The sequence below is a fragment of the Crocodylus siamensis genome, chromosome 15 (genome assembly GCF_052110815.1).
Source record: "Crocodylus siamensis isolate JL-2025a chromosome 15, ASM5211081v1, whole genome shotgun sequence".
NCBI classification, from domain to species: domain Eukaryota; kingdom Metazoa; phylum Chordata; order Crocodylia; family Crocodylidae; genus Crocodylus; species Crocodylus siamensis.
This window is the reverse complement of record NC_143409.1, coordinates 46,772,764-46,792,153: the sequence shown is the minus strand read 5'-3', so window position 1 is coordinate 46,792,153 and position 19,390 is coordinate 46,772,764. Positions and strand designations below refer to the sequence as shown.

The 19,390-nt window shown below is 47.9% G+C and overlaps 1 protein-coding gene across 2 annotated transcripts; it reads right to left on the bottom strand.

Moving 5' to 3' along the window:
* Positions 1-2,034: 2,034 nt before the first annotated feature.
* Positions 2,035-15,934, bottom strand: LOC149852572 (E3 ubiquitin-protein ligase TRIM7-like). Of its 2 annotated transcripts, none has more exons than XM_090030046.1 (7): positions 15,343-15,934; positions 12,221-12,307; positions 11,908-12,135; positions 10,920-10,942; positions 5,572-5,684; positions 4,593-4,625; positions 2,035-3,930 (listed from the first exon to the last, which is right to left on the bottom strand). In XM_090030046.1, exons 1-7 carry the CDS (start codon positions 15,883-15,885, stop codon positions 3,404-3,406), a joined length of 1,554 nt encoding a protein of 517 aa, XP_089886172.1. In that variant the 5' UTR covers positions 15,886-15,934; the 3' UTR covers positions 2,035-3,403. The 2 variants fall into 2 exon arrangements, with proteins under 2 accessions (XP_089886172.1, XP_089886171.1); XM_090030045.1 differs by having other exon boundaries at positions 5,572-5,687; positions 15,343-15,932.
* Positions 15,935-19,390: the final 3,456 nt, after the last annotated feature.

Below are 19,390 nucleotides of genomic sequence, written 5' to 3'. Positions count from 1 at the left end.
TTGATAAACTATTGTTTAAATCTGGCAGGCATCAACCGTTCAGGCTGATGTTTCATCTGCCATAAGTTCCAGCTAGAACAACTTCCTGTATTTTTTGGAGAACTGGGGCATTTATATACATACTGCTTCATCCCACACCACACTAGAGATCTGCTGCCTTTCTGCTTTGCACGCAAAGGGACGTGCACTGTGTTGCATTGTGTACAGGTGTATAAGCAAAATGTGTGTCAGCACGCCAAAAAATGACAGCAGTGCACTTTTGAACTAAAGCACTTTCTGTGTTTTTAGTTCAAAAGCGCACCCCTGCCATTTTCTCAGTGCCGACGCACACTTCTCTGCTTATACAACTGCAAGCGCCACAGTGCTAGGTGCTTTCCAAAACACCTGGCACCTGCATGTGGAAAAATGCCATAAGTTAAGGAAAGGCATGTCCTTGGGGTGGGGTGGCAGGGAGAGAACCGAGTCTTGAGCTGCATGCCCCCTAGCCCCAGTGGCTGAGAGTTGGGAGCTTTTTTTCTTAGCAGTATTTATCTACCCTGTGGTTTGAAACTGCTACTGTTCACAACTGGGCCAGCCCTGCTGTGTTTGTGACACTCGCACAAACCCCTTTTAGACTTGGGACTCTGCACTAGTCCACTTCAGGACTTACCTGGAGCACATCAGTTTCCTGAGCGGTGAGAAGATGGCAAGGATTACTAGATGGGCTAGAGCAGTGTTTCCCAAGCTTTTCCCTCAGTGTGACCTCATTTCTTCTACATGGCCCTTGCCCCCACAGTGCCACAGGGCCCACAGCCCCATCCAAGCCCCAGCTGCCCCCCACCTTCCCCTCCCCCACAAGGCAGCACTGCTGAACCTGGTGCTAGACAGACAGAGCACCGTGCCATGCCGCTATGGCTACCAAGCTGAAGTGCCCCCTGCATACCTGGCAGTGTGGGCACAGCTCCACACAGCTGCCACTGCCATGCTTCACCTTGGTGGTACAGCACTCCCTCCCACAACAGATCCCACTTCCTGGGCCACAAAAGGTGGCTCTTGCCTGGACCCAGTACAGCCTAGTTGCAGCCCCACATCCTGCTGTGGGCACAGAAATCTCAGAGGGCATATTTATTGCAACCCCATCCACTGATGTTATGACCCCATTTGGAGTCACAACCCACAGTTTAAGAACTGCTGTGCTAGAGGAAGCAGTCAGACTATGGCCCGGTCCATCAGATGGGAGGGCCAGGTTCCATGCCCAGATTCAGACTTCCACATGGTCAGCGACTATAAACAAAGTACAGAAAGAAGAGCACCCCAGATTTCTGAATAGGCACGGCTCTACTGCTGCTCTGCCAGATATGTTCTTCTTCACCAAGTCACAGGAAGCGAGGGTTGGAAAGGACCTCAGGAGGCCATCTAGTCCAGTGATTCTCAACCTTTTTTGGACTAGGACCCATTTATAAACAATGGCCAGTATCAAAGCCAGGCCATCCCAGCCAAGGCTTTGTCTAGCCAGGTCTTAAAAGCCTCCAAGGATGGAGAATCCACAACTTCTCTGGGTAACCTGTTCCAATGCTTTACTCACTTCATATTTAACCTAAAAACTTCCCTTGCTACAGCTTGAAACCATTGCTCCTTCTGTCACCTGCCACCACTCAGAAGTCTACATCTATCCTTTGTAACCATCCTCCAGGTAGTTGAGGCTGCTATTAAATTTGTCAGTCTTCTCTTCTCCAAATTAAGCAAGCCCAGTTCCTTCAGAAGTCATGTCCCCCAGGCCCCCTCACTGTATTTATTGCCCTCCACTGAACTCTCTCCAATTTGTCCACATCCTTCCTTTAGTACCATGTCTAGTTTTGCTCCACCCCCACACCTCCCCAAACTCAAGATGTAGCCTCACCACCGCAAAAGGAGCCCACCCAAAGGAGTGGATTCATCCTCTCTTGAATCAGATCCGTCGAGCAGTGTCCTCTCCCCCCTCCCCCAAAAAGCAACAACCAAACAGGGAAAAAAGCCCCCACAAAAAAACAAGACAACACACGCACAGACCCAACATTAGACTTTGCTATTCGCACAGCAAGTTTTATTTTTCCTACTAAACAGCAATAGTGGAAACAGCCTGAATGCATGGCACTGAAGGAATTACAGGGCTAAAGGCAATTCAACACTAAAGGAGGATCACAAAACAGATGAAAGTCACCTTCCGGCTGCTTTAACAAGGACACTTTCTGCTCCCTGTTACAGGCCAACCTTGAACAGCTACCAAAAGCCACAGGGCAAGGACTGGAACGATTGCTAGTTCTGCTCTCTGCCAGTCTGGAGATTCTGATACCAAGTAAAATCAGCACCCAACCCTCTGGGTTCAAATCCAACCTCCTGGATTTAAAGCCTCATGTAGCCCCAGAATATGACCTATATTCCTCATTTACCTGTCTCAACAGGTAATAAATAGATCCTACCATTCTTCCTAAACCCAGGAATTTGGCCTACCGCTCAAATGCAACAAGCCTGATCCTCAGAGAGGGTGACAGACCTCAGTTCCCACCAACTTCTGTGGCCCAGATACAGAGGGCAAGCCTAGTCCTCACTAGGTATTCAGCAACATGGGAAAAGCAATAGCAGAGGCTATTTTTCTGGGGGGGGTTTTGTTTTGTTTTTTTAAACTGAGTGCTGGTGGCCAAGAAACTTGACACCCTGGTCCATTAAGAGAAAGCATTAATCTCCATACAGTGGCTGGAACAGAAAGGGAACTGAAGCAACTACATTCTCTAAAAAGGTGACCTGCAAAGTGAAAGTTAAGAGGCCTGATATCCATATACCTCCAATCTTCATGCAGCATGGTTTTCCAGATCAACAACCATTAAGAATGCCAAGTCTGGCTCTGCCAGCTGGCTTCTTTTTTTGCTCCTAATCAACCTTGAAAACAGGCAGGAAGGACTGATCAGTCACTACTGCAGCTCTTCTTGCTGGTGCACGTACCATAGGTGTCTGAGTTAACCTTTCTGAGTGAAGAGATAGAAATTCCTCAGCATCATTGCGGTCATAAGGCTGCTAATTCCTGAACAGAACAAAAGTGGACAAAACACTTTGGAAATCTCACCCTTTATGTCACTCGGGCAATAGAACTGGTCTACCCTGCAACACCCTACAGCTCACTCAAGGTCTCTATGTGCAAATCTTTAGCCACCTAGACTATGCAAAGGGTCACATGTCCCGTTGATTATCTCTGGTTTTAAAGATTTCCATGAACAGATCACTAGTGGGCCACTGAATCTTGCAGAACAGATGAGACCCGAGACTAGCACAGAAACAAAAACACCAAGATTTTAGGCCTGGCTCAAAAAGTAACCAAAAATACCCTAATTCCCCCCACCCTCCACCCCCCTTTGCAGGTCACCTCTAGCTGTAAAGTAAGTTGGGAAGGTCAATTACACAGCGAGAGAGAGGAACCAACATAGAAGAGCCAGAAGAAAGGGAAGATCTTCTCAGTGAAAGCAGCTGTGAAGGTGAAGATGGGGGCCATATTATCAGCATTGTAGAATGCCACCCATCCTCCTTCATAGTCCAGGTAGACCCCAATCTTTCTGGGCCTCTCACACAGGGACAGGGGTGTCTCAGGAGAGGTGAAAGCTTGGTACTGGTCCCAGTTCTTGCCCTTCCAATTCAGCCCTACTGCCCAGATCCCCTCCTCAGGCGCAAAGTCAATTTTCTCCTTCCTTCTCACCGACTCCCTAGCAGCTCCCACAGCCCAGCTGTCCCCATCCCCAACCTCCACCTCCCAGTAATGCCTGCCAGAGAAAAAACCTTCAGCCCCCAGGACACAGAAAGCATAATCGAATCTCTTGGGGTTCGCAGGAAGGTCCTGTGGGGCACTTCTCAGCCGCACACTCCGTTTATCCTCCGACAGCATCAGGTAGGGATTTGCACTCTCTGGGTCCAGAGTGATATCACCTAAGCAGAGACAGGGATGGATTAGACCAGACAGAGTGTGAAGGGGTGCCTGCTAGCATTGGCTTTCTGTAATAGATCTTTTCACACTCTTGTAAAAGGGATGACCTATTCTGTATCTATTCAGTGCTGCCCTCTTAAGGGTTTCATGAGGTCCGTATTAAAAAGACAGACATCTGGAGATGTTCTCGAGACAGGATTGTATGGCTGCAAGATCTAGCTAAGCTGCAAGTGCAAACAAGCAGTGCAAGGACCTTCAAGATGCCCATGACATGTTTTTGCTGCTGGACAATAGCTTGAGAATCTACATACATAAAAAAGGGTCAAGAGGCCAAAAGGTTCTGTACGGTCAGTGCCAGCACTGACTGGTTGTATTAACAATGAAAGAAGGTCAGGAGAGTGCAAATAGAGAGCTAGGCTAGAACTACCACGGGAAGTTGAACAGGTATTTGCATATCATTCTGCTTTGCAGAATTCAGGACTTAGGTACACCTACTGCATAAGATGCTGGGAGGGAGCCTGCCCTGAATAAGTCACAACAAAAACAAAGAAAACCACTTTCACTCTGTTGCTGTGGCAATAAATCCAGCATGTCAAGATGCTTTAGACGCATACCTTCCACCAGTCCCTCTGCCCCACAAGTGGCCCAGAGGTTGAAAACGTACCCGTGTCATTTTCCAGCTCAAACCGCAGGTTCTCTGCAGGGAAGAAAGAAAGAAGAGTTGGAGCCTCACAGCATGACGATTATCATGCATGAACAAATAATTCCTACCTCTCTCCCCTTTTGCACTTTTCACTGTTCAGTGGCAAACAAATCCTCCTTTTTCTAGAGTTAAATTGCAAGACCTCTACTTTTCAAAACCACTGTTTAAAGCCTTTGAAATATGCTCAGCACTGAACTCTGTGTCCACTTGGCAGCTCTAGCTACAACAGACAGTGGCTGATGCTAGGCATTTCTCAGTGTTTAGTAAATAAACACTGAAGACTTAAGTGGCTGTGGATTCCACATGGTTTCCAAACTCAAGTGAGATTTGTGGACAAATAGGACAGAGTCCAACGGAGGGCAACAAAAGTGGTTAGGGGGCTGGGGTACATGACTTGGCTTATTTAGTTTAAGAGACAGAGGGGATTTAATAGCAGCTTTCAGCTACCAGAAAGGGGGGTGGGGTTCAAAAGAGGATGGAGCTGGACCTTAAATTTTCTGATTCTATGATTCGAAGACAGAGAGCCTGGTCATTCCTTGTGGATATATATACACCTCTGCATATATATCATCAGAACCTCAGCATCCTACCTCAGAGCAGTTCCTTCCACTTCAGGCAGGAAGTAATGAGACAGACAGCATGTTCCAACTCATGCTGCAGTAACCTTCTTAACAATTCCCCTCTGCACACATAGCATGTATGCATTTCCTTTAATAACCTCAACAACAGTGCTTTGAGACCATCATGCCACAAATCCCAGACAGGTTTTGTTACTGCTCCATGGTAAAATGTCTTAACTACAAGGTGACAAGACATTCAGAGCCCACCTCCAAGGTATGCTCTCAAGCAGAAAAAAATCATTACAGTAATTTAATCCTCTCTTGCAACTACGGTAAAACAGAGAAAGAGGGAACGGGAAACTCGTAACAATGATTCTTACCTTTGAATTCCAGCAACACCTCCTTCAAGACAGCACTTTTCTGGGAGAAGCTCTTAAGCTTTTTCTCCACCTCTGAAAAGCCAGGTTCTTGCTTCTGAAACACCCAGTTCCTGCTGCTGGAAGTAGGAAAGAGAACAGTAAGAATTACAGACCCAGCTCTGACCTCTGTCATGGTGAGTGAGGCTCAGCACTGTAGCTTGGGACAATCTGTACTAGGAATCACATGACTACAGCCCTGCAGTTTCAGCCTGACAGGACATGGGAAAACACCTAGGAGCAGAAAAGAGAGCTTAGCAACTTTTTCTGGGGGTGCGCTAGTGTCTCAGGGTACTAGGATAAGACACCTGGAGATATGCCCCAGGAATCCATGCACTGGAGCTTTGTACAAATAGGGAAATCTGCATCAGAAAGCACTATACCACAAGTGTACACATAGCACACTGTGATCACACACAGCCTGAGCCTTTTAACACTAAGTGCCCTAGTACACATAAACGGCATTTAGTCTCTCAAGGCTGCATTTTTATGCCTCCTAAATTGAAACAGTGCGTTTTATTTTTCTGTCACTGTTTATACATCATTGCTCTTAAATCTCATGAAATGCAATAATTTAGTGTAAATAGCGCACCGAGTAAGGGGTGCTGCATAACAACCCACCCTGCTGATCTATTCAGACCAAGTTACAGCAGGGGGCACCGCACACCACCTATCCCTGCCACAGACCTGCAAGGTCTATAGCTCAGTTTTGCTGATTATATACAGATGACCAAAAGTGGTATAACTTCATTTCAGCATCTTTTTTAAAAACACATTTATGTTTTTTTAAATTTTCCCCCCCCACACACCTATATACTTAAATTTACACTTTTATTTTATTTTTTCATCCCCATCTTTATTTTTATTCTTATTTTACTTTACCTAGAAATAAGAAACTTTACATTTCATGTGTAAATACAACTACCTCTACAAACAGGGTGCTGAAGTTCTCCAAATACATGCACAAATCCGCACCCTGTGAATTTCACATATGGATGAGATCTCTCTCCACGCGCTTACTGGAGTGTTGTGGTGCACTACTTGGAACTCGGATAATGCGTTCCCTGCACTCTTTCACAGGAAGTCCCAAACTTGGAAGATACCTGGAACCCATCCCCCTTTCTGCATCCACACTTCTGTTTTCACATTCCTGCACTGTTGGCAGGGTCTTTGCTTTAAGTTTTCCCTTCCATCCCCAGACACTGTTCAACACTGCTTGGCCCTCCTCCCCTACAAGTTCTAGTTTCATTGGGCTGTCCCCCCCAAACACTCTGCCAGCCAAAATTCAAATCTACATACCAGTCATCCAAGCTCCCCCTACCAAGCTAACATAAGACCCTGGCCTTCTGACGGGACATACCCACATCCCCCACCAAGACAGGAGCAGAGAACCATTTCTTTAAATCACCTCCCCTCTCTCCAAACAGGGCACTGAAATGCTTCAAGCATTTAATATGCACAAGAAATCAGCACTCTGTGAATTTCTTATTTCTTCACACACATATTGGGCATCCAAGTTAACATGACCAGCAGTAGGTAATGCATTTTAATGTCCTTGCCACATTTCACCCCCAAACACACAAAGGAAAACCTATAGGCTTCAGTCCTCTTAGGCTTCCCCTCCCTCCCACACCATCACTGCAACCTGTGCTCTCCCTCCCCAGCCACCCTACAGACAATACACTTATGAGATGGACAAGGGTATTGCAACGAACTTCTTTATTTATAGAAACACTCAACTATACCTGCTGAATAGTTTAGGTTTAGCGTTCAGTGCTGATCAACTGGTGGCCTACAGCATGCCATCTCTATCTGCAGCAACCAGAACGTGCACGGCCAGGCAGTTCTGCACAGTGACTCCTTGACCAGTGTTTGCAGGCTGATCATAGGGGGCATCATACCTTGCCTGCCCACATCTCTGCATGGCTGTTGCCTCCCTCACACCAGGACTCCCTGAATACCTTCCCTAGTCTCACAAATATTGTGGAGTACATAGGCTGCTACAATGAATGCCATAACATTGCCTGGCTCCACCTGGAGCTCATTGTTCAGTGACCTCCACCATGCTTTCAGATGGCCAAAGGCACATTCAACAGCCATCCTGCATTTGCTGAGGTTGTGGCTGAATAGTGTCTTTTCCCAGTCAGTAACTTCTCCTCCATACAGCTTCACAAGCCAGGGCAGGACGGCATAAGCTGCATCCACCACGATAAGCGGGGGCACAGCAACACCCCGGATCACTCTATTGGGGACCCCAGGTGCATATTGTCCTTTCTTCACCACACTAGGCAGCCGTGAGTTTCTGAAGACACGCACATCATGTGTGCTGCCTGCCCAGCCTGTATAAATGTTAGTGAACAGTCCTTGGTGATCAACTACAGCCTGGAGGATCACCCTTCCCATTGGTGAATGACCGACTGACCTGCGATACAGATAACATTGGGATGAGTGTGCTGCCCAATGCACCCATGCAGTTAGGGAACCCCATGGCCTTGAAGCCTTTAACAACTTCCCTGGGGTTATGGAGACAGATCAAGTCATTTGCCACAACATCCTGCAGCAGTTGGCATACCTCACATATTGCCAGGCCAGCCGTGCAGGGAACCAAGCCGAACTGGTTCCCAATGAAGCGGAGGCTGGTGGGGGTGGCCAGTTTCATGATGGCCATGGCCACCCTCTTTTCTGGTATAATGGCGTGATGCATAAGTGTCCTGGCACAATGTGCGGCAACAGTAGCAAGTCTACATGCAGAAGTGTGTCCCTACTCATGCAGAAGCTCTCCAGCCATTGCTGAACATCTCAAGTAGACAGCACAATGCACTCCCACCAGTCAGGGCTGCTCGCGTGGGCCCAGACCTTGCGATCATTACTCTGTAGGTTGACGCACAGAGCCATCAGCCTCAACATCCACAGCTGCATCTCAGATCTCCAACTCCAGCTCAAGTCCCATCGAGTGGTACATAACAAGGCATGAGAAGCTGTTACCCTGCACTGGTGCCACTGCAGAAGGCTCATCATAGCCTGCAGTGCATTCACTAGCAGCATCTCTGCATTATCGAGTGCCTCCACTCTGGTCAGACATCTCCAGGGCATCCAACAGCATCTGGCTCTCTTCACCGATTCCATCAGGATTTGTTGAAGCCATGTTGTTATGCAGGACAGAACAGTTATTGTTTTGCTCCGAGCATGACCTGCTTGTGCTAAGGGGGGTTGAATAGGTAGGGCTGTTAAATGGGGTCAGTAGCCATTATAAAACAGCCCTGCTCTTTACATTTCAATTCCTACCCACCTCAGGTTTCAGTGACAGCCTCCCTCTAAAACCTGGGGTATCCAATGACCTCAGAATCCCATGATCTGCCTAGGGCTGCACATAACAGCACTTGGAGTAATGATGAATAGACCTGCCACAAAGTATCACCCCAGCAAACAGTCCTAACCTGGCAGGAGCTGGAGAATAAGTGTGGGCAAGGTCCCCAAGCTCTTTTTGAATAGATCCCATTTGCATGTTAAGAGCTATGCTGGAGAGAGGTGCCAGAGCCAAAGTCGCAGTCGCAAGTGTCCGAAAATCTCCCTACATACAGTTTTCAATGAACTGTGTGCTCAGAAGAAAGAAGGCAAGCGCCGAGCAGAACACCAAGATTGCCAAACCCCAAAATTAAAGGTAGTTGAATAGGGACATTAGCACTAATTGCCCTGCTCTTCACATTTCAATTTCTACATACTCTAGGTTCCTGTAACCACCCCTCTTCTAAAAACTTGGGGGTTTAGATTTTTGGGGCATTACCCCTGGAATATCAACAGAAGTGCTCAGTATAAAAAAAGGCAGGTGCCAAGCAGAAGACTGAATGGATGAACCCCAATTTTTTCCCCCTTCAGACCAAAATAGAGCCCCAGGACCACAGTTGAGCAAGCAATAGGTCAGACAGTGTTGAGGGGGGTGAAGGGGTGCTTGAATAGGACAGTTGCAGTCCCTTCTAGCTGCATCTCAAGCTGCCAGGCAAAGAGTTTTGGAATAACTATCTTTCTGGACAAATGGGATATTTGGGGGACAATTTGAGGCAGCCTATGGATGTCACAGGTGCTCTCTTAGGAAAGGTCACATGAGCAGATTTCTATGGCGTGCCAGTCCCAAAGCAGTTCACACTTGCATAGTTCAGACATTGCCAGTGAAGGAATGAATGCTGGCAGAACTCACCCACTCTTCTTAAAGCAGGTGCGCTTAATGCTCATGCAGGGTCACAGAACTCTGCTTGTCAGGTTTATGTAAAACTGGCAAGTGAAATAATGATATTAGGGGACAATTATGCTGCAGCTAGCCAAAAAGGAACGTTTTAGAACTGCAGGGCGGAAGGGAGCAGGGGGTTCCTCACAGCTGTTGCTGGGACAAATTTGGAGATTTTTGCTGGGCAGGCAAAAGTTATGCTCTGCAACTATTGCAAGTTTTGGTACTAGTCAGTGAGGCTCACCAGGGCTCCCCCCAGCCTGCCAAGGGTGTCCTAAAAAAAATAAAACACTAGTTACATAAAAATACCTGCAAACTGTATCAACACCCAAGATGCGAAGGGGCTCACTATAGGTCATTCAGTGAATTATCATCATGTACATGAAATGGATTAATGGCTGCACCATTCCAAGTTGCAGTGTCGCAAACTAAACTTCACTGGGATGAGGATTAGTTTACGACAATGAAAATAGGTTTAAACTGCCAAAAGACTGTGTGTGTGTGTGTGTGTGTGTGTGTGTGTGTGTGTGTGTGTGTGTGTGTGTGTGTGTGTGTGTGTGTGTGTGTGTGTGTGTGTGTGTGTGTGTGTGTGTGTGTGTGTGTGTGTGTGTGTGTGTGTGTGTGTGTGTGTGTGTGTGTGTGTGTGTGTGTGTGTGTGTGTGTGTGTGTGTGTGTGTGTGTGTGTGTGTGTGTGTGTGTGTGTGTGTGTGTGTGTGTGTGTGTGTGTGTGTGTGTGTGTGTGTGTGTGTGTGTGTGTGTGTGTGTGTGTGTGTGTGTGTGTGTGTGTGTGTGTGTGTGTGTGTGTGTGTGTGTGTGTGTGTGTGTGTGTGTGTGTGTGTGTGTGTGTGTGTGTGTGTGTGTGTGTGTGTGTGTGTGTGTGTGTGTGTGTGTGTGTGTGTGTGTGTGTGTGACATCATTAACCCACACAAGGGCAATTTACATCAAGTCCCCAACGCATTCATGCAATAACTTCTCATCGCCCCCTGATGTAGTAGACAGGAAAGAGTCATATTACACAAGCAGGGAGAAGCTACACATTGGGTTTGGAAAAATACATGCAACGAATCTGGAGTCAAAGGACAGGACTCACCTGCTCACAGTGCTGGCGACACTCTAGAAAGGGAGAGAAAAAGATGCAGTCAGTGGGGGTCTCCCGCAGACTGTAGTATTAAAGAGGAAGAACGTCAGGTACTCAGATTCATGCTCTGAGCAGCTGTTGTTTATTACTTCCAACCAGGACTTGAGCTCTCCACAGCTCCAGGATTCCCTATCAGGGGAAATTACCTCTCTGCCATACACCTGTCCTTAAAAAAGGCCTCCAAAGAATCTCTACAGTAGCATGCCCTCTTCTCTGCTGCTGAAGAGAGCCAACGGTGCATAAGGATTAGCCCAGACAACACAAGTGACTGGAAACTCAGGAGTCCCAACTGAATTTTGTTGGTCACAAGCTTCCTGAAAGTCCAGTTACAGCCTGGTTCCCTGTACCTCAGTTGCCCTGTTCGTAAAGCAGGAAAGGATTTCCTCAGCCAACTCTGAAGCTTAGCCCAGTTAAAAAGGGGAGACCACCAGGAGAAAAGGTGTTCTAGAAAGACAGAGGCCCACATTCTAGATCTCATTCAAGAAGCCAGTGTCTACTCAGAATGACAGTGGGTTCACAGGACTCTAAAGAGAAAGACCCACTTTTATACTGTTGCCATAGGTACTAAAACAAAAAAAGAAAAAAAAAAAATCCCGATTTAGATTTTGGCAAGGAAAGTGCTCTTTCCAATTCTCTGCCCCCTCCCCACAGTTTAAATTATTCAGAGAATGAGATCTCTTGAGAAATAAGTCGAGCACCAGGTACACAAAGCTGACTAAACAAGTTTGGATACATTTCTTACTAGTAAAAATAAGAAGTTATGGATAGAAGGTACCTTAGGAGCTGGATTCAATGACCTCTTATTTCCAAGGCAGGATCATATATACCCAACAACTGAAAACCAATTTGAAGTTTAAGGATCTCTCCACCACCTTTCCTCCCTACTTCCCTGACTGTAAGTAGAAGTGTTTAATGATACTGACCCTGCAATAAGTCTCACCTGGTCGGTTTGGTCCATTGGCTCACTCTCACCTCCTTTTTCACTGAGTAGTTTATCAATATGGCAAATTTCTTCAGACAGCTTGAAGACACTTTCATCCTTTCTCTTGACAATGTCTCTGTCTAGCTCTTCCAGCCTGGAAAGCAGGAACTGCTCCTTCTCTTCCAGGAACCCACGCAGCTCCTTGCATTCTGCTATGATCTTCTGCCTCTCAGTTTCTGTTTGCTTCTACAATTGGAAGGAGAAGACAAGTTAGTAACAGACCCACCTCCCAACAAACCTAAAGCTAGGCAAACCTGAGCAAGGGACTTACCAGCAGCTCCTCGCCTTGCCTCTCACGCTGAACTTTGGATTCTTCTCTCCCTTTTCTCAAACAGGCCAGGTGCTCTTGCGGTGCCTCCTGGAAAGAACAAGAAAGATCTTTGTTGAGATGCCACAAAAATTTCCAGATTTTGGAAATGCAAGAAGCCATCACATGGACTCATGAGAGGGGCCTCTCTTACACATTGCCTGGTCTCCTGTAATGACCAGCTCCAGCTACCTCACTGTAGCATAAACCCCCTGCAGCTGGGTTCCCTCACAACTCTGCATGCCATAATAGCTAGAGATTGGCTTAAGCTATAAACAAGCCCTTCCAGAGGCTCCTGGATATATTTTTTGAGAGTGCAACTAGCAATTCTGAGTGCCAACGTTAGTGCCCCATTTGAGAAGATTACAGATGCCTAGTTTTCAGGATAGGCAAGTACCCACCCCTCCTGGGAAAGGAACAAATCCTGCCTGTCAAAATGGAGTCAATTAATATGGACTTGAGAACTGGGTGTTGGACTTAATCCTTATTACAGCTCTGAACTTTTTGTCATGCACATAATTACCTATATTGAAGTGAAGTGACACTTAAGAACCCTAGCTCTGAACTAGGCTCCCATTACATTAGATGGCGTATAGACAGAACTCAGCATTCCTGATGTCAAAAAGTAGAAGAAAATCATAAAAACCTCAAGTCAAAAGGCATCTTTAGACAGACTGTCTAAAGAGGCAGTTACCAAGAACTGTTAAAATTCGTATTAAATTTTGTATTTTGTCACTAGAAACCCCCAGGTTTCTACATATAGCCACTACATACATTGACAAACTTGTTAACTTAGCAATGCTGCATAGTAGTATGGCCCCTCCTTCAAAAAGTCTACTATCTAGTACATGACTAGTTCTGTTTTGAATTCTGCTCAGCCTTTAGTCTCAGTTATCTGGTGCCACCAGTTAACCAGTCAGAGTGAGAGGGTTGGAAGGGACTCCCCACACCATGCTCTTCCTAACCCATCCTAGACAAGAGACCTCTCCAGTTTCTTGGAAGCCTCCAATAAAGGAGATGCCACGACTTCCCTGAGGCAGCTTGTTCCCCATCTACAAGAGCAATGGAAGTCACCCCCCACCCCATAGTTAATCTAAAATATGCAAGTTATGGTTTAAAGGATGTGCCAGTTCACATTTTTTTAGTATACCCCCTTACTTTATGTAATGCAATAGGTCCATAAAATTTCATGACTCTCCTTCTTGGGACACCCACTGCTTCCCCCCCCCCAGCCCTTTTTTTTTTTTTTTTAAATCGTCTCCCCTCCTGTAGGGTCTTCATCCTAACCCACAAGTCCCAGCTCTCCTGTATTTGCCAGAGTTCAGACTGTGTTCTTTGTTCATCTCTAAACCCTTTGAATTCCATTATAACCTTTCTCTAGATAAGGGAGTGGTGGCAACTAGAACCAGACACACTATCCTAAGATGAGACCTCATCTACCTACCATATTTGCTTGCAAACAAGAGGCACCTGCCCCCACCCCCAAAATACCCTTCCAAAACTGGGGTGCATGCCTTAAGCTGGGAAGCTAACTTTTCTGCCTAAAAGAGGAGTAGTGGCTTTTCTATTCAGGAACTGCTAGGGCTCATTAAACTCCATTCTTGCCAATTCTTCACACAAGTGTTAGAAGTCTACCAGTCAAGCTAGCCTTTCTTCAACAAAATTGATATTCATCTACTGCTGGTTTCTTATCCTATTTTTAGGTCTTTTCAAAATCCTAGATCTGTTCATGGAGTCTAGTCTTCAGCAGCAGTTAGTTTCAGCTTTTGGCAGAGCAGCCCAAACCTGCTGAGAATTCAGTTATGGTATGAGAGGGTTAAAACTGTAGTTTTTGTTACAGCAGGAAAAGGAAAGGGAGCAAGCTGAAGATTATGCTTGGTCTCTGTCCCTGCAGCCTACAGCCATGAATCCGGAGAAGAAAAGTAGTAAGTGAAGCCTTCCTTCATTCTGCTTTCCTCAGGATGCAGTGAGCATGGGGGGGGGGGGGGGGGGGGGGAGCAGAAGAGGTAGAAGCGGGAATTGCAAACTGCAGACTACTCACCACAGCCTCAAGAAGCAATCTAAGTCACCTTAGTCACCGTTTCACGTGCCCAACACACTCAACTACACTTATACACATGCAACAATTCTAGAAGCTTCTGGGATTCACTTATCCGTCTCAGAGGGCAAGATGCAGCCTCCTTAGCTGCAACTCAGTGGCAATGATGCAGGCACGAGACAGGACGGCAATCAGTCAACTAAAATTCAGAAGCCCGTGGAAACACAATGGATGCAGCCCAGCTCCCAATAACTCCAGACCCCAAGTTCCTCCAAGCCCATCATAACCCACCACCGTACCTTAGCTCCCTACAGCTCCAGCTGCAACATTGCGTTAGCGCACCCCAGCACAGCCTGAATTGCACACATCACCCCACACCCCTCAACTCTGAACAACCGAAGCCACTGCATTTCCAAATGCACATCCTCAAGTTCCCAGCTCCCCAACCCTCACGAACCTGCCCTGGTCAGCAAGACCTTGCCGCCTCTGCTTAACATCCCCTCACCAATGGGCCCCAAGTTGCCCTTTGCTCATCTCCCACAGCAAGGCTTTGCAGGAGCCCAGGCCTGGGGTTTTAAGCTTTAAGCCTCATGTGTCCCAAACTCTGAAAACAGATGAGGCTGATGTTCATTTCCAATTTCCAGCTCTTTTTTTCCCCCAAAAGCTAGATCTTCACACAACTGAAGACTGAGGAATGAATCAGACTTGCTAAAGAGACATTACTAACAGGCTTTAGTGTGTGAAGATTATTCTAAAAGGTCACATAAAGCAAGGGCTGGAAGGGACCTCGGGAGGTCACATCTAGTCCAACCCCCTGCTCAAAGCAGGACCAGCCCCAACTAGACCATCCCCACCCAGGCTTTGTCCAGCCAGGTCCCAAAAAACCCCTGAGGATGAAGTAGGCAATTTTAGCCTCGCTTGACATCAGGAGGGGGCCGCTCCGAAGGGCCGAGCCTACACCGAGGAGGGGAGAAAAACCCAGTGTCGCGTCAATAGGAGAGGCGGCGGCAGGAACCGCGGAGCCCGGTGCAGGCACGCCGCCCCGCACCTGGAAGCCGAGCGCCGCCTCCTCCACGGGCACGACGCGGTGGCCGCGGTGGTCCCAGGCCAGGTAGCAGACGAGGCAGACAGCGCGCTGGTCCTGCTGGCAGAACAGCTTGAGCGGCTCCCCGTGGCGCTCGCACAGGTCGGGGCCGGGGCCGGCGGCGGCCGGACCCGGGGGGGCGCCGAAGCAGGCGGGGGCCGGGGCCGGCGCGGGGGCCGGGACGGCGTCGAGCTGGCGCACGATGTCCACGATGTTGGCGAGCTGGCGGTTGGGCCGGAAGAGGCGCTGCGGGACGGGCTCGCGGCACTGCGGGCAGCACAGCCCGCGGCCCGCCTCCTCCCAGCACTGCGTCACGCAGGCGCGGCAGAAGTTGTGGCCGCAGTCGGACACCATCACCGGGTCCCTGAAGTACTCCAGGCACACGGCGCACGTCAGCTCGTCCTGCAGGCCGCGGCCCGGCGCGGGGGCTGGCGCAGGCGTGGGCGACGGGGCCGGCGCGGGGGCCGGGGCTGGGATGGGCGCCCCGCCGCAGCCGTCCTCCTCCATGGCCGCTCGCTCCGCGTACTGCCAGCTATGCCAAGACTCACCGCGGGGAGGGAGGAGGGTCTTGCTGGCGGCGGCCAATGAGGAGGCCGCTGCGGCAGGAGGGGGCGGGGTCTCGCCCCCAGCGGCCAATGGGAGGGCGGAAGGGAGTCAGGCCGCCGTGGGCCCTGCTCCCCCCCCCCGGGCGGGGCAGTTGAAGCCAGACGCCCCCGCGGCCGGGTGGGGGAGGGGCGGTGCTGGCCACTTGGAGATCTGCTTCACCCGGTCCGAGCCTGTGCCCTTGACGGCCCGACCCGGGGCAAGGCCCCTGCAGCCCGCGCTGCGCTTCCCACAGGCTGCTTAGTCCTCAGGTGTTGGGTCCTAATGGGCTAGGGGCTGGTAGGGGGCAGCACGGCCGTGGCTGCCGGCCCCAAGGGGTTCGGTCCTGCCTGGCTGCTCCCCGCCTCGCGCCAACACGGCTCCCCTCCGCTCACGCTAACCCCAGCCCTGCCCCCACTTCCCTCCCCTTCCCCAGTGACCTCCTGGCCCGGTGCATCACCTTCCGCAGACAGTCCTGCGCGTGGCCAGCTCCGTCCAGCCGGCCCTGACACCTCGGAAAGCCTGTCCCTTCCTCGCACCAGCCCGGCCCACCTCGGCCAAGCCGCCGGCTGCTGCCAGCCCTGCTCTCTCCTCTGCCCTTGTGCCCAGCCCTGGCCTGGGCTCCCTCCCCTTGTGTCTTCCTCCCACCTCCACTGTGCCCATCTCTGCCTGCCACTGTCCCCAGATCTGGCCCAGCTCCCGGCCCTAAATGCCAATTCAAGGCTTAGTTTCTTTTCTTTCTGGTTTTGTGCCTTTAGGTCACCCTTGGGGCCTATTTGTAAATTTTTCTTCGTAACAGTGAAGGTCAGAAATGTTCGGTTAAAGCTGAGATTCTTACATCACCGCTGATATTTTGGGAATGGGAGCTGTATGCTTTCCAATAAGCAGATGGATGGATGAGGAAGGGAAGGAAAGACCAAGTTGTCTAAACACCACTTTTGGTACCATCCAAGATCAGGGCTGCCAACCCTCCAGGATTGCCCTGAAGTCTCCAGGAATTAGATATAAATCTCCAGGAGACTGAGAATCATCCAGGAGATAAACGACTGGGCATTCATTAAAATAAATATTAAATGCTGAATCTGATTTGTACCGTAGTCCAGTGGGCTTTTAAAATGCAACAGTAATGTGCATTTGCCTTCTTGACGTAAAATCTCTGCATTGTACGAACTGATATACCCAAGCACGTGGGCACCTTTGTGTTGTGTCGCAGGCACATTAGTGTTCCAGAAACCTCCTAGAATAGATTCAAACAGAGTTGGCAACCCTACCTGAGACTTTTTTCTTGTTTTTTAAAGAACATATTTCATGTCCCAGGTCAAATTAGCCAGATCAGGTCCAAATATGTGTGAATCATTCAAGAGCCATATGTGGCCCTGCTACTGGCAAGTATCCTCCACCCTAGCCTGGGGCATCAGATACTTCCAAATCCTTTGGCAGACATCCTACGTGGAGGCCCAAGCCCAGAGACTTGAGGTTCAGATGCCCCCAATTTTTGTTTGCCCTCAGCTGTACAGCTGCAGGAGCAAGCTAAGGAGGAATCTCCCATTTCTGAGATGCTTCAGACAACCCTCAGATCTCTCCTGGCATGCTCTCTGCCACTTCCCCCTCTTTGGTTCCTCTTCCACCTCTTCAGATATGCTCAAGATTTATCAGCAACACTTCCCGCTTCTCACTTAGCAACATCAGCTGTATGTATTGGCCCCCTTGATTTTTTACCAAGCCTCTCATGCTTCCTCTCAAAAATACCTTCTTTCAAAGATACATTTTATTAAACAAGGAACATTTTCTTACAGATAAAAAACCGGACAAGTAAAGATTATTTATGGAACTAGCATGGGGAGATATTTTAGGAAACCCTGGAAAAATATTACATTGCAACAAAGGATGTGTAATGATGTTGGCATTATTTCTTTGCCCTTGTCTTCACTGGGAAAAAACAAGTGTGTCACAAGCACATGTTAAATTCTTAGTATAGACAAAGCAAGTAGCAATTTTAACATTACCCAACACCTCTTTTCCCTCTGGTGTATGCAGGGCCTTTTATCTTGTGGCAGAAACTTAAATGGGAGCTTTCTTACTAGAGAAAGCAGTGAAGCAGAGGGATCATCATCAGTAACACTGTCTGCCTTCTTTTAATAGGGTGAATTTTCCTAATAGGGTCCTTGTTCAGTGTCTGATGAAAGTAATCTTTCTGGGATTCTTTGCCAATGTCACATGGGTGTGGGTGGGAGGGTTGTTCTGTGAACACTACACCAAAATAATCACACAAACTACGTTTTACATTAAAACAAAAAGACTTTATTCTAGGTTGATCCTCTGGAAATCAAGTAATCCAGGGTGAAACAGAGGATGTGTACAGATGCCTCCGTGGATGTAGACATCCCATTTACAGATGCATCTGGTGCAGGGTCTCTTAGCAGCTGCTGGTGATAGGTATCACTGGAATACTGGAGGGCAACCATTGTGATAATCTGAGCTCGTTCATAATTTAAGACAAATCTTATTTAGGGCTTCCCACACTGAGTGGAATAACTTCTTGTTGAATACCTATCCCTTAGAAAAACACCCATCTTCAATTTAAAGTCTCCAGAGATGGAAGCTGCACTTTATCCTTTGGAAAGTTGTTCCAATGGCCCAATAACCCTCACTTTAAAACACACACTTTTTAGTTCTAACTTCTTACAACAGCCTTTGAATCTTGTGTCTGTCATTGAAGAGCCTCCATTAGTTAAGAAGCTTAAAACACATGTTCTTTTGTGTCTATATTCTCTCTACTTATATACTCTGTGTTGAATGTTTCACAATATTTGCTGAGCTTTTCAGCAAAGGCAGAGTTTTTTTGCAATTTGAAGCAGCAGCTTCCATCTCAATGCTAATGAACACGTTGTCTCTGAGCTGCTGCTAACTTTGCTATGATACTCAGATCCCAGTATGATGGGAAGTAGTATAAAACCTCAAGGCACATAGGAGAGTAACTTGCAAAGTATGTGCCAAAAGACCAGGCTTTCTTTTTGGTGTTACTTGCATTTTTTGGAGTTACTGATAGTTTGAAGTTTTCCTTGGTGCATTCATCCTGCTTGCACGATGTCCTGCACAGAGACACAGAGGCTGAACATGTGCCGAAGTGCTAGTCACCAGCAATCAATAATACCCAATAGGTTTCTTTTATCTGTATAGGCAGGTAACTATTGGTATGTCAAGGAAAACCACATAAAGGTGTGGGGGGGGAGGAGGGAAACACACTACAATTATTTCATTTTTTTAATCGCCTTAATTCAATTCATCTCATTATTCCTTGGGGACCTGACTGCTTTTTGCACGACAAAGGTTAGCAATGCTGTTTACATGTAAGAAGTAAGTGGGTGGAGTCTCTGCTATTCTTATTTAATGACAAAGTATAAATGACAATAAAAGCCCAAGGAATTAC